This window comes from Anomalospiza imberbis, unplaced genomic scaffold (genome assembly GCF_031753505.1).
Source record: "Anomalospiza imberbis isolate Cuckoo-Finch-1a 21T00152 unplaced genomic scaffold, ASM3175350v1 scaffold_87, whole genome shotgun sequence".
Lineage (NCBI taxonomy): Eukaryota > Metazoa > Chordata > Aves > Passeriformes > Viduidae > Anomalospiza > Anomalospiza imberbis.
Window position 1 is genome coordinate 253098 of NW_027100491.1, and position 22663 is coordinate 275760.

At 49.2% G+C, this 22663-nt stretch overlaps 1 protein-coding gene across 1 annotated transcript in view; it reads right to left on the bottom strand.

The window, feature by feature from the left end:
• LOC137467913 (hydrocephalus-inducing protein homolog) overlaps positions 1 to 22663 on the bottom strand; it is a 71006-nt gene that overhangs the window by 43143 nt on the left and 5200 nt on the right. The window contains exons 4-16 of the mRNA XM_068179331.1: positions 21518 to 21717; positions 18294 to 18412; positions 16350 to 16563; positions 13368 to 13536; positions 12161 to 12260; positions 10840 to 10958; positions 9465 to 9688; positions 7478 to 7545; positions 5178 to 5410; positions 4265 to 4365; positions 2878 to 3013; positions 2265 to 2429; positions 1228 to 1380 (exon numbers count right to left, since the gene is read on the bottom strand). Coding sequence (XP_068035432.1) covers positions 1228 to 1380; positions 2265 to 2429; positions 2878 to 3013; positions 4265 to 4365; positions 5178 to 5410; positions 7478 to 7545; positions 9465 to 9688; positions 10840 to 10958; positions 12161 to 12260; positions 13368 to 13536; positions 16350 to 16563; positions 18294 to 18412; positions 21518 to 21717 — 2001 coding nt within the window. The remainder of the gene's footprint in view (positions 1 to 1227; positions 1381 to 2264; positions 2430 to 2877; positions 3014 to 4264; positions 4366 to 5177; positions 5411 to 7477; positions 7546 to 9464; positions 9689 to 10839; positions 10959 to 12160; positions 12261 to 13367; positions 13537 to 16349; positions 16564 to 18293; positions 18413 to 21517; positions 21718 to 22663) is intronic.

A 22663-nucleotide genomic window follows, 5' to 3' on the forward strand; every position in this document is an offset into this window, starting at 1 on the left:
GGACAACATGTGCTCTTTGGGCATGGGCCACTCATCTGAAAAACTCTTGTCATCTGTTTTCTCACAGACTTGGGCAAGATGGGGCAAGAGAGCTGGAAGCTGCCCCGAGGAGGGAGGAAAGGCCTTGCACCAGCACAGCTGTACAGCCACAGCTCTGCAGGTCTGGCCCTGGTCCGAGCATGTGAAACCCATCTGTTACACACCACGACCACCCAGCCAAGATGCACTGCTCTCTGCAGAGGCTGAAAGCAGAATTCCATTGTGGAGTTAGAGAAAGCTGTCCTGGAAAAATCCCTCACTTTGAGGTTACATTTATCCCCCAGACAGCTGGAATAGCAGCAAGAGGAAAATTCACACCCCTCCTGCTTGGCCCAGGAGGCTGTGGCTGGACTCTCCCACACGACCTGATGCTTTACCCACAGCCACAAACAAGTCCTTAATATCAGGTTTTATCCAACTCCACAAGTTCAACACACCCAGCATGAAGAAGAACAAACCTCAAGCCCCTCACAGATCTCCCCTTCCAGCAGACATCCCACCCAGACCCAGGCCCAGCCTGCAAACCCTTCCTGGCTGCACCAGCCCTGCTTCCCCTGCCAGGGGAGCAGCCCCAGCTCCTTCTGCCCTTTGCAGCCTCCGTGGATTAAACGGCCTTTCTCTGCAGCTGGTCCCCAAAGATTCTCTTCAACGGCACAGAGATCACAGGCTGTGGGGGTGCCCACCCCCCCACATCTTTGTGTGGACAGCCCAGCTGGCTTGACCCCCAGGAGGAGTGAAAATTGCCTCCCCACGAGCAGTCTGAGGACAGACCTCACACCCTGCTCTCTACTAGTAACAGCAGTTTGGCACAAAGCAAGTGTAGATGGAACAGGGAAACCATAGGGAAATCCACATTCTCTAGGGAGCAAAGGACCACAGGTTTCTCTTGATCTCAGAGCTCCAAAAATGTGACACGCACTGCTAAAGACCAAAGATAAAATTAAGGGAGAACTTGTCAACACAATCCAGACTAATTTCTGCTCCAACATCTCTGCACCTGATTTCACTGAGGGGTGCCCCAGCTAATACCACTCCAGAGCCAGGTTCCTCTAGTCCCGCTCAGATGGAGTATTGGAGTATCTTGCCTCCTCTCACACAGGGCAATATGGAAATCTTCCATATAAAAACCAAGTCATGGCTGCTACTGACCAGTCAATTTCCCTGGAAAACAGCCCCACAGATACTTACGATCTCTAGCCTGAAGTCTGTAGGGACGAGACTGTTGTTGAAGAGGGTAAAGCTTTGTGAAGTAGGCTGTAGCGCTGGGATCTTGCCAAACTCTATCAGCCTTGGACTTGGGTAGATTTTTGCCAGCCGTCCAGAGCTCCATAATTCTGTTCTCTGTTCCAGGAAGCAGGCAAGAAAGATTTTTTAAAAAACAAAACAAACCACAACAGGGAAAGCTAAAAAAGCTTAAACAGCTCAACTGTGCTCAAGTTATTTCTTTAGGGACAGCTACCACTCTCCAGCTGAAATGCTGGACTTTTGGGGAAAAAAAAATTACATATTCACCTCCAAATTAAAAAGGATTAAGGTACAAGAAACTTTTAAACCACATATTACTGGCCCAAAGGTAAAAGCTTTGAAAGAAATCTCTAGTTAAGACCAGGTTGACAGTTAAACAACTGGTTATTCTGGTGGGGAGAAACCCTCCTCTTTAAGGTAAGCAGCCTGATAGTTGAAAGCAACTGTTTTGTCAAACTTCAGGCTCCCTGGCACAGCTTGCACTGCCTGTCCGTCCTGTTGACTGATTTACATGCAGTGCCACAATGGCCCAGGTTCAGTGTTTGGTGCCGTCCAGGGAATTTGACACCATCATTTCCTTATGTTTTAATATAAGTTAAGGTCCTTGCAACTACTCTTCAGATGCCTGCTCTCCTTTCTTTTACAGAAAGCTCAAGTCTTTTGAGCTTTCTGTAAAAGAAGTCTTCTGACATTCTCTTTTGTGCTCAGAGAGATGACAAGACATTTTAAAACAAGTATTTCCAGTTAATATCATTTTAAAGATTAATTAACTAAAATTATCCTCGATTCCAGCTTAGATGAGCTACCTTCTGTGTCAGACACTGAGATTACCACCTATAAGGCATGAGCTGTTTGTGCCACCGATCCCTCCTGTCCTTCTCCTCAGCAGCCTGTGTTTCTTTTCCCCGCAAGAATCCCTGTACGCTTTGCAGCCTGCCAGGAGCAGCTGCACAAAGGTACACATCTCCCCTTGCACTCACCAGTGGGTTTCTCTCATCCCCAAACACGCCGATAAGAACGTCGGTGCGATGCTTGACCAGTGTTTGGACTTCAATTATAACTGGAATCTCTGCAACGCTGTGAGGCTGGACAATCCCACAGGGTTTGGGGCTGGAGTAGAACACAGGAGAGTCCTCCTCGCGTTTCTGGAAGGGACAGAATCAAATGCAACTTCAGCGGGACCTCTGAAGAAACTTTAGACTCCTTAACATCCACCGCAACAGCAGCTTACACACATTTTTTAAAAATCCCCAGGACAAAGGTAAGAGGCACAAACAAGATGCAAGAATTGTAGGCTTAGCATTCTCAGGGGGTCCTGCAAAGAGGCTGCCAGCACAGGCGTTGGTGTCTGTGGATGCAGCAGCTTTTCACAACCCTCTAAGATCTCCCACAAGAAAACACCCTGAAGACTAGAACATAAACTCTTTCCTCAGGAAGTTAAACTGCATCCTAAAGTTTACATTCAGGTAGGATCCTGTTCTCAGCAGATCTTTAAGACTGAATAGAAACCAGCAAGGCCTTATCCAAACCCTTTTTTTCCCTAATAATCTCCTCAATAATATTTGAGAGGTGGAAGTGGATGCGATGCCAAACCTGGGGAATAAGCCCATAGCAGCCGGGAAGGTCGGTGTTATTTGCAATAAGGAACTTCCTCTGGTATGGCACCTTCAGCTGGCACTCATCGTAAAACAGGATTCTAGGGTACACTTGCAGCTCAGGAACGAGACACCTGGCCAAAGAGAAGACCCCAAGAGAATCAGAGATACTGAGAGAATGGAGAACGTTTACTCCCAAAGGTTGTGAAATGGAGCATAACACACTTGTCACTGTCAAATGGACATTTAACAGCCCTACAGTGATAAATTGCCTTCAAAGCCTTCCCACTCAAACATGTCTTGTCAAGGAGGGGCAAACCCTGAGAGGCAGCACCCAGAGGCTGCCAGGTGCCCCAGGCAGAGCACTTTGTCCCACAGCTGCCTCAGCCCCTCCTTTACGCGAGAAGGATTTCAAGGACTCCTGTAGCAGTCCCAGTGACCCATGAGCTCTTGGGGAGCCTTCCCAACAGGGATCAGTGCTCACTAGGGCTCAAGGAACACACAACTCTAGTCGTAGTCTCAGTAAAAATGACTCCCTTCTCTCCCACGGTGCTGTTGCCCTGCCTGAGAACTCAGCTGTTTGCCCCAGCCTTGGAGGGCACGAGACACCCCCTGCCCTACAGAGTGGGCGATCACCCCCTCCCAGGTCCTACAGCTCCCTCGGTCCTTCACTCCACAGGTCCATGCACTGACTGCCCCCAGTTGCACTTGCTTGACAAAATGGCAGCCCAGGCACTGACTGGATGGCTCTGCCTGGGACAGGGAACAGCACCAGGGAACTGCATCCCTCTTGTCATTAAACTGACACCCACCGCAGCATAGCAGGATGGAATTCTGCTGCAGCAAGAACGACTTTTGCTTTAAGTCTGAGAACGTTAAAGCTCAAAATGGGAAGCAGAGGGAAGGAGAAAAACTAGAGCTGACCGGCCACATCAAGGGCTGTTTTCCCCTTGTAAGATCTTACCCTCACCACTCTTGCTGTGAGCCACTTCCCCCTGTCACATGCCCTCATTAACAGAAGCAGACCCTGACTCCCAGCAGGCTGCTTGGTGTGTCCCAAACCAATGCAGGGTGGTCACAATCCAGCACAACTCCACCTCTTGCAGGAAGAAGGAGAGGAGGCCCTTGGGAAATTTGTTCCAGCTCAAGCACCAAAAACCAGGCCAATAAATGATATCATTCCTGGTCCCTTTAGAAAAAGGCCCAGGACCGTGCTTGGCTGTGAGCAGGGGTGCTTTTCACCACAGGCTGCTGTCCAAGCACTGCTGTTCTCATGTCCAGCAGGGCACAACATGAGGTCATTAAACAGCACTTCTCCTTGGGAGCTGCAGCCAGCAAACCCTGTGCAAGGCAGTGGCTGGGGGAGGCCAGGGAAGGGCTGGTACCTGGCTGTGATGGTCAGTGATGCCACTCCCTTGCCAATACCCTCCAGGTCCACCAGCATTTTCCGGTAAAATTCCATCACGGTATTGGAACACAGGGTCACCTGTGGAAGAGAAGAGCAGTAAGTTCTTCCTTACAAAAGCCCGTTACCCACGTGTGATATCCTCCAGTTCTTGTATCATGGTAAGGAAAGGGCAGATTTTGCCTTAATTCTTCTGCTGGGCCATGTGTAGAGCACAGTCTCTGAGAGTAGCAAAAGCCTTCTGACAAGACCAGATTTGTTAAACACACCTTGGAATCAGGGCATAGGTCAGCCAAATTGAAACATTAGACTAAAGCTCTACACACCACTGTATTCAAATTAATGGGCCAATTTTTCCTCTGACTGCAATGACATAAATGCAGAGGAAATCTGACTTGAAGAGAATGAGTTCAGCTTTACAGCAGGAAGCTGGGGGCAAAGTGTGACCCAGCAGGTGCTGGGCAGTTCATGGCTGCAGTTTTTTGTCTCCACTGGAGATCCCTGCAGTGAACACAAATCATTCTGCTCCCCAGGAGAGGAGAAATGAGACCAAGAAGAAAAGCTAACTGCTTTTTACAATGACATCCCTCTAACAGCCACCTTCTGTCCTCATCCTTGCTCTGCCCACTTGCAATCAAAGAAATCTCTCTCTAAAACACAAGAAGGGCTTTAGTACTTGACCATATGCTATGTGATCTCAGTGTATGATTTTGGAAACAAAACGGTGCTCCTTGAGGAACGTCCCGAGGAACCCAGCTAGCAGAGGCCTCTCGCCAGTGCAGATCTCTCACTCACACGATGCTCAAAGCTGGCACCAGAGCTAAAGCCCTCCCACACTCCAGGGAAGCTTCAGCCCTGGTGCTGAAGCGTCTGTGGCTGGGCTCTTCCCATACCTCAATATCCTGGTGTCCCTGGGGGAGGATGGTCCCTTGGCTAGGATTCATTGTAAACTCCCTTGGCTTCACGTAAAAATTAATTCCCTCCCTCCAGGATGGGTCACTGTCGCTGCGTATTTGATCAAAGCTGTTCACAGCAGGCTGCGTGCCCTCGTCCAACATGCGGAGCTTGAACGTCACAGGCACCGGGCAGGTGTTAGTCAGGCGACAGCTCTGGGTGTAGGGAAAGCCTAGGAAAGGACACAAATATCCATTTAGGCACCAATTATGGCACGACTCCTGGTGTGAATATCCTGGTAGGATGAAAGTGTCATTGGAGTTTAGCTCTTTATTATCTGAACTACAGCTCACCGAGAAGCTGCATGAGGAATTAATCGTCACTTAGTTCCCTTAGACACTGATTCCAGACTGCAGCCTTAAAAATGCCCACTCCTAGCCCTGCTGAACACTGCAAGCGTCTCTCCTTCAGATGGCAAGGAGCTTCCTCACCTGGCCCAAACCAGCAGGTTATTTCTCAGTGATGAGTGTGCACCCAGACCGAGCATTTACTCGGGCAATTCAAGCTGTAAAATTCCCTGTTAAGGCTGCCAACACTCCTACCATTTTCAAGATCTATAAACAGTGAGTTGTCATTGAGAAGAAGCTACAGCAAAAGAAAGTGAGGATGGAATCAGGAACTAGAACATGATGCAAAGCACCCTAATGCAATTTCTCTCTGCAGGAACCTTAAGGCAGCTCTTGGTTTGGGCCAAACAGACTGAGCACGTGACAGCTCAGAGCCCACTCAACTGGAGGCAAACCCAAGCCTTGCTTCAAGATTAGCAATTAGGAACCATGTCCCACCTCACCCAACAAATGGGGACATCACAGCCATGCTGCTCACTGTGATTGCAAGGGTTTACCCCACTTGAGCTCTGAGATTTGCTCTCCATACCGGAAAGCCAGAGATACAGCCAGGCATGGTGGGGACGTCCTGCAGAGGCCGAACAGCAGCCACAACCTGCTCTGCAGAGGACATCTGGCTGGGCTGGCCAGCTCTGGGGGGAGGAGAATTCTCCCTGGGCCTGCTCACCAAGAGTCATTGGAAACAGATGGGGAGAAAAAACAACTGCAGGTACAGCCCAGAGCTTCTCTGTGCCCATCAACAGTGACCATTGCCAGCTCCAGCAGTGACTTCAGCAGGGAGGCAAGAGAGGCACAAAAAGGATAAACACAGATGTCAAAACCTCAAATGAGACAGAGGTCACCACATGCAGACAACAATCAATAGTTTAAAAGAAGCAGATACAACAGCTGCCTTCAGCTGAAGAGACTTTAGGAATGAAATCGGATTAAGTAGGATGAATCTCCTGTTTCAGAACCATATTTCTACCTGTTGCCTTTCTTGTTTCATTTATTCAAAAGGCAACTTAACAAGTGTCTCAGTGGTGATGCAGGGTGGGGAAGAAGCAGCTCAGGAAAGGCAATTCGTTTTCTTTAAAAGTTTGTGAACTTCATTGTTATGGGTTTAGGCTTTGTACTGAATTTTCCCCTTGGGCTGGGAAGGGGGATAGGGGTTGTGGGGGGTTTTGGCTGCGGGGGTGGGCTTTTCCATTCGGGGTTTTTGGGAGTTGTGGCGTGATGCCGTGGGCGGCTGTGAGGTCGGACCTGACCTCAGGTTCGGCAGGGAGCGGAGCTTCCCTTCCTCCCGCTCGGGGATCGAAGGGCGGCCGCGTGCTGCTGCGGGAGGTTGTGTGCTTGGCCCCAGGACTGCCCTGGCTGCGGCTCAGCACTGGGATCCAGCCCGCCTGCCTTCCCCGCTCCTGCCTGCTGCTGTTGGGCAGTGCCGAGATCCCCACAGCTCCTCCTGCCTGTGATCATAACTACACCAAAGGGGAAAAACACTATTTGGTGGGCTGGAAACTTCTGTTTATTGTGTTGTTGTTTGTGCTGATATATTCTAGTAAAGAACTGCCATTCCTTTTCCCATATTTTTTTGCCTGGAAGCTGTGTAATTTAAAAGGTAAAATAATTTGGAGGGAGGGGGTCATCTTTCCATTCTAGGAAGACTCCTACCTTCCTTGGCAGACATCTGTCTTTTAAAGCAGGACAGAAACACCAGAAAATACTGACTTTCTATGCCTTGGTTCTGTTTGATCTCACAATGGCAAAAGGCTACCTGAGGCACCAGCAGCCCTGGAGTTCACACCCTGATGCTGCTGTGGCAGAACGTGAGTGAGGGATGCTTGTATGTTCAAGTGCTCCATTTTGGAACGCACAGATGCCCCACGCTGTGTCCCAGCCCAGGGAACACTCACCAAAGGAGATGTCCCCGAAGCTGAGCTCATCGACATCGAAGTGTAAAGTTGATCCAGTGACACACCCCCTGCGATGGCGAGACAGAGGAGGAAATGGCTTGGTTAAAGGGAATTGCAAAGGTCTGGCAGTCGTGGCTTGGGGGCATAAAACCTGGCGTCAGGGCACGGAGGGGCTCAAACCAACACACCGCCATGCGCTCAGCACAGTGCCCATGTGGACAGGAGGCAGCTAAAGCCAAGTGGCCAGCAGCCAACAGCCAGTGATGGGGCTTTGGGCACAGGGCAGGCAGGAAAAGCCCCCGGGTTGCTGGTGGTCCCATGAAGGACCCTGAACACACAGCCAGACATGGCTCCGTGCCTCAGTTTCCCCATCTGTAAAGTGATAGATATAAAGGTGTCCCTAGAAACTTCTGTACTTTCCAGCCACAGGTTCCCTGCTTTGCTACTTCTTAGCTGTAACCGCTACTCCCATGGAGGGGCTTTCTCTGGAGACTTTGACCCACACAATCATTACAGAGAGAGTTTTGAGACATGAAGCCAGAGGAGCCCCAAACATCCTCTGAAAAGAGCAGCAACAGTTCTACACAGTGGATAGATGACTCCTAGAGGAAAGGACCAGCTTGTCACCAGTGCACCAGCTGGCACAGCCAAGAGCAATAGCTTAAACAACCAAACAGGGGTGTCCTGAATCTAGCACACCACCTCACGTGTCCTTGAACTCAGCAGACAGACCCCAAAAGTCACCATCTGAAAATCAGCACTTGAAGCTGCACAACACTCACAAGTTTATTTCATGGTTGATGCCAGTCAATGCCCACTCTGCATTTTGGTTAAAAATCAAGGACCTTGATTTTTACTGTGCCTTCTATTGTTTTCACAGAACTGCCACTGGCTCTGCTCTACACCTCTCAACAGAGACACCTGCCCTTGCTCAAGGAGAAAGCTGCTTATGTAATAAAATTCCATGACAGTCTGGAGGAGGGACAGAGGAGAATCAATTATTTGATGGTAAAAGGTTCCCTCTTGATTTCCAAAATAGAAAAGCAGCACTTTTCCTCCAAAAACAAAGCCAGCATAATTGTTTCTCCACTATGGGCAGACCTACTCACCACTTTTCTCTTGCTAATAACTTTCTTGTTCTTTTTTATCCATCTCCCTTATCTCATTGGTATAATTGACTGCAGATTGCTGTCATTTCTTTACTGCCTCGATTCAGTGCCTCCCAACAGCAGCAGCCTAGCTCCAAAGCTCCAGAGCAGCCAGCATCAGCTCTTCTGCTTACCCTACATTATCCTAGCAGCACATGGCTCAGGCTAGCAGGGACAAGCCCTCATGTGCTGTGGTCCTGAGGACTGAGCTCTGCGTCCCCTATTATCAGCCCTTCTCCCTTTTGCTGGGCCAGGATTGTCTCTTGCCGTGGCACCAACCCACGGGATGACACCCCTGTCCTTGGGACAGTTCCTGCTGCACAGTTCCCTGTCTCCCACATCAGCCCTTTCCCCGCTGTGGAAAGGAGGTACCAGAGCACTCTGTGCACAGGAGCTGGGAGCACGGCTTGTGCCCCACAGCATGGCCGTGAGAGGTGAGGTGAGGCTGCTGCTGCCCATCTGGGATGGATTATTAATGGAAGTTTTTACAAACACTGCTGCTGGTGCAGAATCACCCAGGCTGGCCCACCTCCAAAGCCCTGGGGACCTTGCTGGCTGTTCAGGTGGGACATCCCAGAACAGCTACTGCCCAAAGCTGATCCATCCCACTGCCTGCCATGGCCCAAGGCAGAGGGAGATCCCTGCAGGGAGGAGTCATTCCAGCTCCTGGGTACCACACAGGCCAGGAGGCACCCTCACACTAAGGCAATACCAGGATCAGAGCAGAGATTATGACCTCAGGAAACACCTTTTTTCTCTGCTCAACCCCAAAATGAGGTAGGTGGGGGATGTCCTAGAGACAGCTACAGATGTGCCCACCAAGCTCCCACAGTCCTTACTTGATGGTCAGGATTGCAGGCGTAGGAGATCCAGCCACACGGAACTGGAATTCTTCCTCAAACGTCCCCAACACGCTGGCATTGAAGCAGATCTGAATAGTCTGGATCCCACCTGGTGCAATGATGCCTTCCTCGGGTGCAAACTTGAAGCAGTAGCCCGCATTTGTGGTTGAAGGGATATAGGTGAAGGGAGCATCGATAGCTACTTGGTTAATCAGCTTCACCTGCAGCAGCAAGAGAGCAAAATGGAAATACATGTGGAATCTTCCTTTCTTGTGAGTTATTTTCTAATGATGCAATTAACACCCAGAAAAGGCAGAAGATGCTTTGTGCTGCTGAATGGCAGAAGTCAAAAAATACAAGAGGACAAGGTCTGCCTTTGGGTTTTCATGCAAAGCTGTGCTAACTCCACATAACTGCAGTCACCCTGGGGTTGTCCCACGGACACAGAGCAGTCCACCTCTGGTCAGCATCACCAAGCTCATTCAGACCTGGCTCTGAGAGCAACGTGGGGTGATTGCAGCTGCATAGTGAATCACTGTGCCCCAGCTAGCACAGCTCCAACAGTACCATCTACTCATTCACCTTTTCCCATACCATGAAAACAATACATTGATAATGAGGCACCAGCATCTAAATGCATAGACAGCACCATCTTTTGGTAAGAAAACTCAGTGTGTCTTTCCCTTCCACAGCCAAGCTTTTGTGTCTGGCATGATGTAGTGCCTCATTTTCTACCTCTTTCAGTTGCTCTCTCTTGATTTTTTTGCAAACTTGACACTTTTGATGGGGGGAGGCAAATAGGTAGAAAAATCCTTTGCTTTATCCCAGGAACACTTTTCTCTTTCTAGAGTCAGAGATAGACCAAGGCCGAAGTGTGGTGAGGGTGTGACTGGTCAGCAAGGGAAAGAATTCCCAAGTCCTTTGCAAGGGCCAGCACTGAGCCAGGAGGCTGGATGGCTTTCCTGTGACTTCCAGGAATAAGCAGGAGACACTTGACTGGAAGCTGTTTGCAGTGGACTGAAGCGCAAATGCAGCCAGTGTGTTCCAGCTGCTTCTCAACAGCCCAGTACAAAGGTGCCTTGTGTCTGGCACTGCCACAAAAGCCTCTGAACGTGCAGCTTTTTGACCCACTGTTGCTTTCATATGCCAAGGAAGCAGGAAGCCTCCCAGCTGATCCCTGAGGAAGGCTGCCCAAATGCAGGGACCAGGGCTTCATGAACAATAGAAACACCTTTCTGATTCACCCAGATTTGACCAGGATGTCAAATATTCCCTGCTCACAACTGCCCAGGTTGTCAGGAATTCCACAGCTCCACCAGGCTTGCTGCTGCCTCAGGAGCCATCAGGATCCATCCCAAGCCCTGCTGCTCACCTCATAGACATGGGGGGTGTTGACAAAAACGTTCCCAAGGTTCAGTGTATGACGGCTGAGTTTAACCAAAGGTCCTTGTCCTTCCCCTTTGAGGTGCAGGGGCAGCCTGCTCTCACGGCCTGGGGAGAGATGTCCATTTCAGTACAATAATTCCCTCTGTTACACTGCATTTTCCAGGCTGCCTCAGTGCTAGTCCCTGACTCTGAGCTGGATGCAACCAGCTCCTGATGCTGCAGAAGAAGATATGGACCCTTCTCTTCCCTCAGGAGATATCCCTTGGGGCTGACTTGTAGTTTCTAACCCATTCCTTGGGCTGGTTTCCAATTTTAGCCACCAGTCTGCTGAGGGTAAAACATCTCTGAAGTCCTGTAGTGGCAGGCCAAGGAGTAATGGGTATAAATTGAAAGAAAGGAAATTTAGGTTAGATATTAGGAAGAAATTTGTTACTGTGGGGGTGGTGAGACACTGGAGCAGATTCCCCAGGGGTGTTGCGGAGGTTCCAGCCCCCAAAGTGTTCAAAGCCAGGCTGGATGGGGGTTGGAGCTACCTGGTCTAGTGGGAGGGGACTAGATGATCTTTAAGGTCAATTCCATCCTTAACATACTATGATTCTGTGGTTTCCTTCCCATGCACTTAGAGGAGCTCTGAAATCCATTCAGTGCAGGCACAAAGCTCATGAAGAGTTTGCCAATTACCAAACTACCTGGCCCAGTAGTACATGACTTTGTTGCCAAAATCTTCAACTTCTGGCACTCTGGATTGTGTTCTATTTCCACAGACTGAGCTGCAAGGTGACAATTCCCACACAGGGACAGAAGCAGGTGCTGGCCAAGGGTGCTCCTTCTACAAACACCCTGGGCTCAGTGGGGCTCAGCCACTCTGGTCTGGCGGTGTCTGGGCAGTGGCAGGTGATCCAGGGTCAGGGAGCACATTTCTAACTCAGCTGCTAGCACCTGATGATGGAGCCATGTCAAATGGACCCATCCTGGAGGTCAGTGGTCTCTAGAGGGGCTTAGTGCTTGTTCACTAAAGCTGTTCTGCTCTGTAGCTCTTTGGCCTTTGAGGAAATGCTGGCAAAGCCATGGCATGAAAACCTCTCCCTGCACTGCCTGGGTTGTTCTGGAATCAGTAACCCAGACACAGGATTCTGAGCCCTGCCCTTGCACAGGAGACTCCCTGGAAGCTGCAGGGCCAGTGGGGATGTGCCAGCACTGCCCTGCTGACCAGGGACTCTTCCCAGCAGTTACAGGGGAGCCCAGTGGGCTCAGGCTTGCACTGTGGCTGCACTGAGGGTGAGAGAGGCAGGGGAAAGGAGCTGTACCTGAGATGCTGCAGTAAGCCACACTTTGGTACTCCAGTGCCTCTAGGGGTTTGAAGGTCACCTTGATTTCAGCCCAACTATTTGGCCCAATTTCTCCCTCCTAAAACAGAAAGGGACAGCAAAACATTTCTCTTGAAACTGCACATTTCTTGTTTTCAACCACAGTCCTGTAAGCCTTTACTTAGAGCATCAGTGATGAGTGAACAACACAAGGAGCCCAAGGAAACACTCCAAACCCAGCTCAACACACCACTGGAAGCTCTCAATGCTCAGCTGATCAGCTCCCACTCTCCACAATATTGCTACTGCTCTGACACAAGCCCTTGGTCACATCATGCTGCTGTCAGCTACAGTGGGATGTAACTGCCACTGTGCACTGGTGGCTCTTCACAAGGAGGGAACATGATCCCCTTCCTTGGAAATAAAAATCTTAATTTAACCTGCTTTGAAAGAAAGCAGAGGTTGGGATTATTCTGGGGTTTACTCCAAGATGAGAAGGGATTTTGCACTGTGCAGACACCAGGCATTCACCATCTCTCACAATGCCAGGACTCAGAATCGGGGCTCTGGTTGGTGGGAGGACACGGCAGTTTGTTGCACAAACAGAAAAGGAAAAGGTTTTCTGTCTGTGTGTGCAGGAGAACTCAAAAGGCCCATTTAAACCTTCCACCCTTGTGTCCAGGCTCTCAGATGACACTGGAAGGGACACTCAGAAATAGTGCAAGGCGTGGTTACAGGAGGGGATTGGCATTTCTGTGATTAACCTTGGGCTGAATTTGGCATCCTTTTCCCAGAAAACCATTGCAAGCTTCAGGTCAGTATGTGAACTGGCAGAGCTCCAACACCCTCTGCTGAACCCCAGGCACCACGGGGGAGCCTCTGCCTACAAGAACTGCTCCCTGTGGACACTGCAAGGACACGCACGGAGCGCCCTTGAGTTCGAGCCCTGGCAGCAGAGCTCGGCTTTGTCAGGCTCCCAGTCCTGCCCTGAGCCTGCAGGGCAGAAATGCTTTCAGCAGGGAGCTCTGCAGCCGCACCAGAAACTCCGTATCTTCCCCCTCAGCACATCCAGCCAGCTGAGGATCTGCCGAGTGCCCGCATCTGGGGGAAGGGGGGCGGGAATAGGATGGGTGGGAGAATGAAGAGGAAGAGGAGGAGGAGGAAGAGGAGGAAGAGGAGGAAAATGGGGTTCTCCGCTATCACTTACCACTGGCTCAATGAAAAAAATGTCACTGGAGAACAGCATGGGGTCTTGTTGCATCTTTGCCACCTCCTCTTGGAACATGTTCCTCAGGAGGGCAGTGTGATCTTCACAGGAGCGCTTCTTCTTTATTTTTTTCTTCTCTGTGAAGTTTTCTAGCTGCCGCAAACACTGCCTGCAGCCACAGGGAGAGACAAAGCCAGCAGATCGTTTAATAAGCCACATATTTGCAGAGAGAAGTAGAGAAGTGTGAGTGCAGGAGGGCAAAGCACTTGGGGAGGAGCAGCAGCAGCTCCCCAGCAAAGGCTGACCCCAAGCCGTGGGGTCCCACATGGATCAGAGGATAACTTGCTGCTCACTGGCACAGCAGGTAGTTTTACTTCACACTTGCAAGCTCGGGAGACGTTTCCAAAGCCAGCAGCCCTCAAGAGAACCTCCTGGCTCAAAGGCTCTGCCAAAACTGAGGGACAATCCACCAGGCACTTCAAGTGAGCTTTTCCTACCACTGAGCTGCCTGGGAGAGGCAGATAAAGATCATAGAGCAGGACTTCCCTGGGAAGGGGAGATGAAGCTGGGCTGCAGCTACATGTTACCAGCATCACTCTTTGTTTCTGCCATTTTGGACCTGCCCTGTTCCCTACTCTGCCTTGCACAAGAGCATCCCAGAGCACTTCCAAAGGAAATTGATGAATTCAGGCACCGCATCCCTACAGTGACAATCAAGGTTTTATATGTAATATGCATGAAAACAGGGGCTCTGAGAGGGGAAGGGGCTTTGTTGTGCCAGAGGGAGACAGCAAACTCCTGGAGAGGCCTTTTCACAATCCAGAGCTTTTTGGGTCCCATCCCAGTGCATGGTAGTAGAATTTCCTGAGAGGGAAAGGGTCCTGCACTATCTCCTCTCATTAAAAAGTCCTCTCTGCTCTGAGATCTCAAAAGCTTCTCTGACAGCAGGACAGTGGCCTTGGAGCTAAAACCATCCCTAAGACTGGAAGTAAGGAAGAACAAAATGTCCTGGTGACAGTCTAGGACACAAACTGGCATGAAAACAGATGTAATTGGAAGAAACCCCACAAAATCAAAACCAGGTTGAAGTTTACTTTGGGGAAACCTAGTTGCTTCTGAGGGAAAAGTGGATCACCTGGGGTCCAGGCTGAGGCAGGCAAGTGGGAAAAAATGGAAATAAACAGCCCGGGCAAGTAGCCAGAGAAGGAATTTCTTTTAACACACAGAGCTTGTATGGAAGTCAGACACTGTGTAAGGAGATAGAGAACAGAGGAAAACCAAGAAGCCCAGGGCACAAAAGGACCCCGTAGCCAGCCATTCAAGCAGGGAGGGTCGATCTCCTGGCCTTTTGCAGGCAATTTAAAATGGCCCTGGGCAGTGAGAGTGACCTGGCCCGCAGCAACCAGGGGCTTGCCACGGCAGTTTTGGCACAGCAGTTTTGGCACAGCATTTTTTCAGTTTTTGCGTGGCAGTTCACGCAAGCAGGCTGAGCAAAAAGGGTGCAGCCAGCCACCCTCCTTGTGTAGTGGGTTGTGTCTTTTGGCTGGTTGTGAGGCGCTTGCCTTTTTTTTTTTTTTTTTTTCTTTCTTTCTGGGTTGTTTTTTTTTTTTTTCCCAGCAATGGTTTACAAATGATGAAAAGCCATTGCTGCTGCTGCTGCCAGCAGGAGTGTACTAACTCAAACAGAACCCTCCAGGGAGGACACAGCTGTCCAGGCCCCTGGCTGCAGGGAGGGTCTGAGCCTGGTGTTAATATCAGAGGACAGTGTGAAAGACACCTGCGTGTGGTGTGAGCAGGTGAATGATCTGCTCTGTCCGGTGGCAGAGCTTAAGGAAGAAGTGGAAAGGCTGAGGAGCATTAGGGAGAGCGAAACAGAAATAAAGTGGTGGAGTTACACCTGCCCAACCCTGAGAGAAGCTCAGCAGGAGCCAGAGGAGCCCTGCCCTTCTTGTGATCAGGCAGAAGGAGGAGACCTAAGGGACAGTGGGGAATGGAAATGGGTCTCTGCTGGGGAGGTAATAAAATTCTGTCCTGACCCCCATCACCTACCCAGGTGTCCTGACAGAATAGGGTATGAGGCCCTGGATCCAGAGGGTCTGGCAGATGATACTAAAGAAAAAATTCTGTCTGGAGAGTCTCCCAGCTGCACTTGGTCTGTCAGACAGATCACTGCCTCAAGTATTAAGAAGAAAAGAAGGGTAGTGGTAGTAAGTGACTCCCTTCTAAGGGGAGCTGAGGGCCCTGTACATTGACTGGATCCATTCCACAGGGAAGTGTGCTGCCTCCCTGGGATCCAGTACTGGATATCACAAGGGGATTCCCTAATAACTAAATGAACTTCATCTGTTCACCACTGTCTGGGGTACAGTGATCATGAAATAATAGAGTTCTCAATATCTGGTGAAACAAGGAGGGGCATCAACAAAACTTCCACTCTGGACTTCTGGAGGGCAGATTCGGCCTGTTCAAGAGACTGATTTGGAGAGTACCTTGGGAAACAGCACTTAAAAACAAAGGGGTCCAGGAAGGATGGATATACTTCAAGAAAGAAGTCTTGAAGCCACAGGAACAAACTGTCCCTGTGTGCTGAAAGGCAAGCAGATGGGGAAGACAAGTAGTTTGGATGGGCAAGGAGCTCTTGAAGGAACTAAGGGAAAAAAAGAGGGTGTATCACCTTTGGAAAGTGGGGCTAGCAACTCCAGAACTGTTTAAGGATGTCGCCAGATCATGTAGGAAGGCAAAAGCCCAATCAGAACTTGAAATCCAGTCATTGCAATCAACCTTTCCTTCCCAAAATGCCATCCTTGGCTGGAGTATAAATGGAACTGGAATGCTAAGTGCTGAGCTCCTGAAGCCCAGGGACACACACCCTAGTGCCAGGGATGGTTTACTTGGCCTAAACCATTCAAAAGCACCAACACCCCCCTGAGGCCACACGTCAGTTTTAGTCTTGGGCCATGTATCTCACTGAAATGCATCTTTCAAACCAACCTCCTCTTCTCTTCATTCTCGTCTTCCTCAGTAGGAAAAGTCTTCCACTGGAAGTGGGCTGTGATGTTACTCCTGTTTTCGATGAACACGGTTGTGGGGTTTGACATGGTGATGAAAGTCTTCTCAACCTCCACGGAATTTGTGCTCAACCCAATGTTGAGATCTACAGCTTCTCCATGGAGGTTTGTGTGGATACTTTCTTCACCTGGAACAAAGCAAAGAGGAGTCTTTACTCAGCTCACTGGCTGATGGACGCACAAGGAACAGAGCAAACCACAGGTCACAGAAGAAGGTATCACAGTTTTTAGCTGAATGAGCAGTTCCATGGAGCAGTACACTTATCACATCCTGACAGCTCTGTGTGTACAGCGTGAGGATGTCCTGGGCACCTCCTTAAACACCTTATTTCTGAGTGTGTTTCTAGAGATTTGGCCCCAAGGTGACAGTATGTACAGTGAGATTTGTCAATGTGCTCCAGTGACTCACTCAGATCAGAAAGTGGGTCACTCAGGGATTTCTGCATCAAAGTCCTTCAGGTGATGCTGAGGAGCCCTGTTCAGTTCTGGCCCAGAGTCTCCCCTGGGCATCCCACACGACTCGTGCCTCTCCTGATCCCTTGGATCCCTTACTACTGACGAGAACATATGCCTGGGGGCATGTGGGCAGAAAAAGGAGACCCAGAGGAATAAATGAAGGGACAGCCCACAGCAGGAGGGGACACAGGTGAAGAAACACAACTAGCCTGGCTCTGTAATATGACAAACCACTACAAAATGAACACCATGAAAATAATCATCATCATCCTGTCCAAACCCACAGCCACATCAGTCTTGAAGTACTTTATCTTGTTCTGATCTCAAAAACCAAGCTGGAGCATTTCAAATTAAATAAAAAAGGGAAAACAGAAAGATTAGTATGTACAGAGCAGCTTCTCTATGAAGACTGAATGGGATTCCTCAGTCTAGAAATCAAATGGGAGATAGATGTGAGAGGTTTGCAACAGCGTGAACGTCCTTAGAAATGGGGTCGAGGAAAAATTTGTCTTGATTTGTCACCAAACAGGAACTCGAGGGCTTGAAAATGTTACTCGACAGAAACTACATATATGTGTAGAGAGCAACAAGAAAAAGGCTCTGTGACAAGCCAATGGAGAAGCAGCATATGGGATAGAGGTGTGCAAGAAATACATTGCTGTAGAGGAATTTCTCATGGAACAAGGGCATGATATCCTTGATGTTATTTCTTTGCAGGAACTGGACAACCCTGGTCTGCAGATTACAGAGATACTTTAGTTACTTTAGAAGTATTTAGGACATCCTTGAGAAGACAATAAGCTTTGTATGAATACAATAGTCAATGCTGGACGCTGAAAAGTGTCACGTACCATAACCTGATCAGACGCTTGTAGTATAACAGCCAATCAGTAAGTGATCTGTATATGTAATCATATTATGTTAGCCAATGAATGTTAATTAGCTATTGTATTATGTAAGGCAATAAGGTATAAAATATGGATAAATTAGACAATAAAGGAGGATGACATCTAGCCATATTGGTTTGAGTGTCATTACTCTGGCCGGCTCTCCGTGTGGGACCCTCTTCACATTGCATTGGAGAGAGTCTGATGGAAACCTCACACCTCACATACAGCACTACCCAGGAATAAAATAAAACTTCACCCAGGCATAGCCACATGACAGTGGAGAATCAGGGATCCTCCTTCCTCCACTCAGCAACTCCCAGCAAAACAGGAGTCCAAAAATCCCCTGTTAGAGGGGATCCACTTTATCAACCCCTAAACACCAAGGACTTCTCAGTTTTCTCGGGGGTAAAGCTGAACAGGGGAGGTACATCTGGAGGGAACTGAGGGGGACGGGACAACAGGGAGCGACGGTGGAGAACTGTCCTGTGCCCCGTGCAGGGCCGAGCACTCACCTGTGTTGCAGCACAGTGACCCGGAATGGTCACCGGTCGTCAGCGGCTGAAATCCCACTGTCACCCGCATGCTGTCACCAGCGCCCAGAGTTCCCGTGGCCGGAACCACGAAGAAAGGACTGCAACACAGAGAGAGGGATCAGGACTCGGGGGGACACCTGGGGATGATATTCCTTCTGCAGTGCAGCAGCAAACCAACCACGGTCAACAGAAGACAGACAGAACAGACAGGATCAGAAACAGCCACTGACCCACTTCTGAGAAGATCCAGCCCTCACAAGATCCTGCGGGATAAAATTACTTCGTGTCCCCCATACTCTGCATCCAGCCCTCTGCAATGAGACTCAAGGGTCCGACTGCCAGCAATCCCATCAGAGAATGGTTTGTGAAAAGGGTTCAGAGTTATCTGCATGCACAACTTGACACTGGCTGCCTCAGGAATTTCTCTCTACCTGCTGCCTATAAACCTCATCTCAAGAGATGCAAATGTTAGGACGCTACCTGTCCTGTGAGATTACAGCCTAGGAGTCAGACAGGGAGAAGGAGCTTTTCCTTGAAGACCAAGGAATAATTACTGTTGAGTTTGCAGTGTGGTTCTTTGGTTTATTTTACCTTGAAAACGTGCTGTTTTAGCCTAGAAAGGGCACATTTTATCAGCATTTCAATGAAAGCTGCTCTAAGAAAAGGAGCAGCCAAAACTCTGAAAGAGTGCAAATACAGATTAGAGCAACACAGTGACATGGAAACCCAAAAGGAGGATGCCATTTACAGTCTGAAGGATCCAATCCCAGCTAAATGAATCACCATTAGCAGGAGCACATCAAGGAAGCAGAACAGGAGGTTTCTGTGTATTTACCAGCAATGCTGTCTGAGACTCTGGGTTGTCCTGCAGGCTGGTAACTGTTTGCTTGGCCCAGCAAAGAAACTCTGTGCAATGTGTTCTATAATTGCAAATAATTATGCAAATGTGTTGGTGCACTTTGGACTTAACAGGAGCAATTCGGATTGGTCACCAGGTAAACAGCTCTTGCCTGACAAACGCAAGACTCCGTGCTTTGATGCTCAGGGACAGCTCAGGGGAAATGTGCTTCTGCCCAGCAGCAGCGGAGCTTCGTGCTCTTCTACAGCCCCACGGAGGAAACAAAAGTTCCTGGCCTTAGTGCTTTGCCGGTGGTCAATCCGTCACTTAAAAGTGTGTTCTGAGGAGTTTGGTGATGAATGCATCACACGCAAAAATAAAGAGAATATCTGGCAAGCTGAACTTTATTCATGTCAGTAGTGACAGCTGATGAACTTGCTTCAGGCTCAGCTCATTAAGGACCTATTGCTGCAATTATGGGCCTGACCTGTTCCCAATACCACTAGTGGGAACATCACTACTGGCTGATGGAGAAGTCTTGGGCCAGCAATGTTTATGTGCTGGACGTGAGACTTTGGAGAGAGGGGAGGAAAGACAAGGCCCCAGCAGCCCCAGAGCCAGATTAGTGTACGTGCTCCTGCGTCTGCCCCAGGGGTGATGCCAGGACTGCTGCAGGTCTCTGCTGGGGCTTGGGGTGATCAGTGCCTGGTGTGGGCAAGGCACAGGAATTTTTTCCTATTCTCTTGCCAGAAATTTCATCAGAACAGAGAAGCTGCCAGTTAAGGGAATCCCTGGCCACACTTCAGCACTACATTCCATTCCATTCCATTCCATTCCATTCCATTCCATTCCATTCCATTCCCACTGCTGCCCCATGTTACATGCTCCTGCCCTCAGATGGCAGGATGGGAATAACACTCCTGGGGGTGACTTCAGGGATTGCCTGAGAAAGAAGGTGTCTTCTTATTTTCAAATTATCAGGAGAAGAGGATCCAGCCAAGTTCAGGACTCAGTTGTCAGGACTGAAAAACTGACTGCAAATCAGCCCCTGCATCTTCTACATCCCTGGGCTGTACCCAGCAGACTCCTCTGTTACTGCTGTAGCAGTCATCTCTCACACAGACCTGGCTCCCCAAGATCCAAGGACGCAAGCTCTACAGCTAAACTTAACTCCTCTGAATTTCAGCCAACACCACTAAGCTGTTCCTTGAGCCCACAGATAGAAGAGCTGTGACATCCCTGACACTGTAATAACCAAATGAAAACCTCTGGCAAGAGATGGGGCTGGCAGGCTAAATTTTGGCCTTTTATCTGTAAATTGTCAGCTGTTCCTTAAGACAGTTCTCATCCTATTAGATCTGCCCTTTCAGTGAATCACTGCTGTACCAACAGGCAGAAAAAGATAAGGTATGGAGGGGGTTTTAATAGGTTGCTTTCTTCTGCTTTTTAACTAGGTCCATTTGTATGTTTGTTTCCTTGTATGGCATCTAAAGACAGGTCCAATCCAGATCAGATCTCCCAATGGCACCTTGATCCCCCGACACTGGTCTTGCTTTGAGCACTGTGTCTGCTCAGATGATTTCCAGAGGTCCCCTCCAGCAAAAGTTATTCTAGATTTTTATCTTCTAAATCAGCCCAATTGCTTTTCACATATTCCCTAAATGTCTCCTATTTCCTATAGACCTGTGCATGTACCTATGGGCATGTGGTATATTGACAGGCATTAGAGGAGCTCGACCTTCATGAAAGTTCCCAGTGAAGAATTCAAGATCTTCTGGCAAACATTTAACACAAACCAAAATGAAAAAACAGCAGAAGCAGAGGAACTTCAGAGTATTTAAAAAGAAATCTCAATGAAAGGGGGCACAACCTTATTCAGAGATTTAAATCATCTGTTTGAAAGTTTAAACTGGCTTTCAAAGGTTTATCATGGAACAGAAGAGGTGACTGATGCCCTCAGCTGACAAGGGAAATCAGATCAGCTTTAAGTAACAGGAACTGCACCGGCTGCCTGCAGCACAGCTCAGGTTGGGCATCTGATGCGGGGACCACTGGAAAGCCACGTGCCTGTGGCCTTCCAGAGAACGGCTCTATTTGGCTGACAGTGGTGAGTAAGCATTTCAGAAGCTGCTTGTGCTCAGGAGGGTGCAAGCCAGCTACTAACATGTTCCAGCACCCTCCAGGAAATCTGGGACAGAGAAAGCTCAAAGGCTGCATCCTGCTTAAAACATGAGAATCAACAGCAAACCCCACACACCCTGCCCATTTCCAGCCAGGGCTGCAGGGCAGCAGCTGCAATACTCTGGTTCCTTTGCTCCTCTTTCCCAGCCCTGTTATCACCCAAAGGTGTTTCGGGCTGCCTCACCTCTGGGTGCTCAGCTGGTAACGAGCTGCCCGGTTACCGACATTGCGAACCAGCAGAGTCTTCTGGGTGCTGTACTTGACTGGACACACCGGGAAGTCCAGCTGGTCAGGGAAGTCCAGGATAGCTCGAGCAGCAATGGCCCGAATTGGCACAACTATCCTTTCCTTTGCAATGATGCAGACGAGCTCATGGGAATAATCCTGCAGGAAAAGAAACTAGCTCAGCACAGGACATTTAGTGCCATCCCCATGGCAGAAGAAAAACTGTTTCCTGTAACTCATCAATGGCATCCATTTACCTATTCCTCCCTAAAATGAACACTAAGTTCTACTAATATGTCACATTTTAAAGGCACCAGTGCACATCTGTGTGGCATTAAGCTCTTGTGTCACTTGGGTCATACAGAGAACTGCCCTAGGCCACCATATTTTTTACTCTAAATTTTAATGATGTTAAATAATTCCTAAGTCCCTTCTAAGGAACATGGAGCTAGGGAACACAGGACATTCCTCTTCAGGTTTCTATATTCCTGCTGTCTAAGAATAAGACAAAGTGTTAAACTGACTCTAAACAGCAAAAGGAAGATGAGAAAACAGCTGCACCCAAAGAGCTCCTGCACCTCTGGCCTGGTGTAGAAACATCAGTTGGCTCAGAACTCCCCTCTAACTTTGCCACTTTGCCTCTCCAACCAAGTCAGGAGAAGAACAGTGCTAAGAGGTAGCAGGATGCTGTCGGAAAGAGCCTCTGTTTCCCTGCAAAGCTTCCTCCCTTCCATGCCATGTCCTAAACCCTTCTGTATGAACAAGTCTCTGGATCACAGCACTGAGATCAGACTTGCCAGGGCCCCAGCACTGGTGCTCAAACCTCCCCACAAAAGCAGGTTTGGCACGGAATGGATGCCAGTTGACAGAGCCACCACAGTGACAGGCATGAAGACAGAGCCACAGCAGCATCACTGCCACAGGCCCTGGGCTCACAGGTCTGCCTGCAGGTTGTATCTGCCCTACATGAGCTCTTCCAGGCAGGTGTCCAAGTCCCCTGCTGTAGCAGCCAGAGGCCCTGCAAGGCCTCTCTAGCGGTCACTTGCCTAAGATAAGAAATGCCTAGTCATAATGACTGGACCAAAGTAGCCCCTCTTCCGCATTC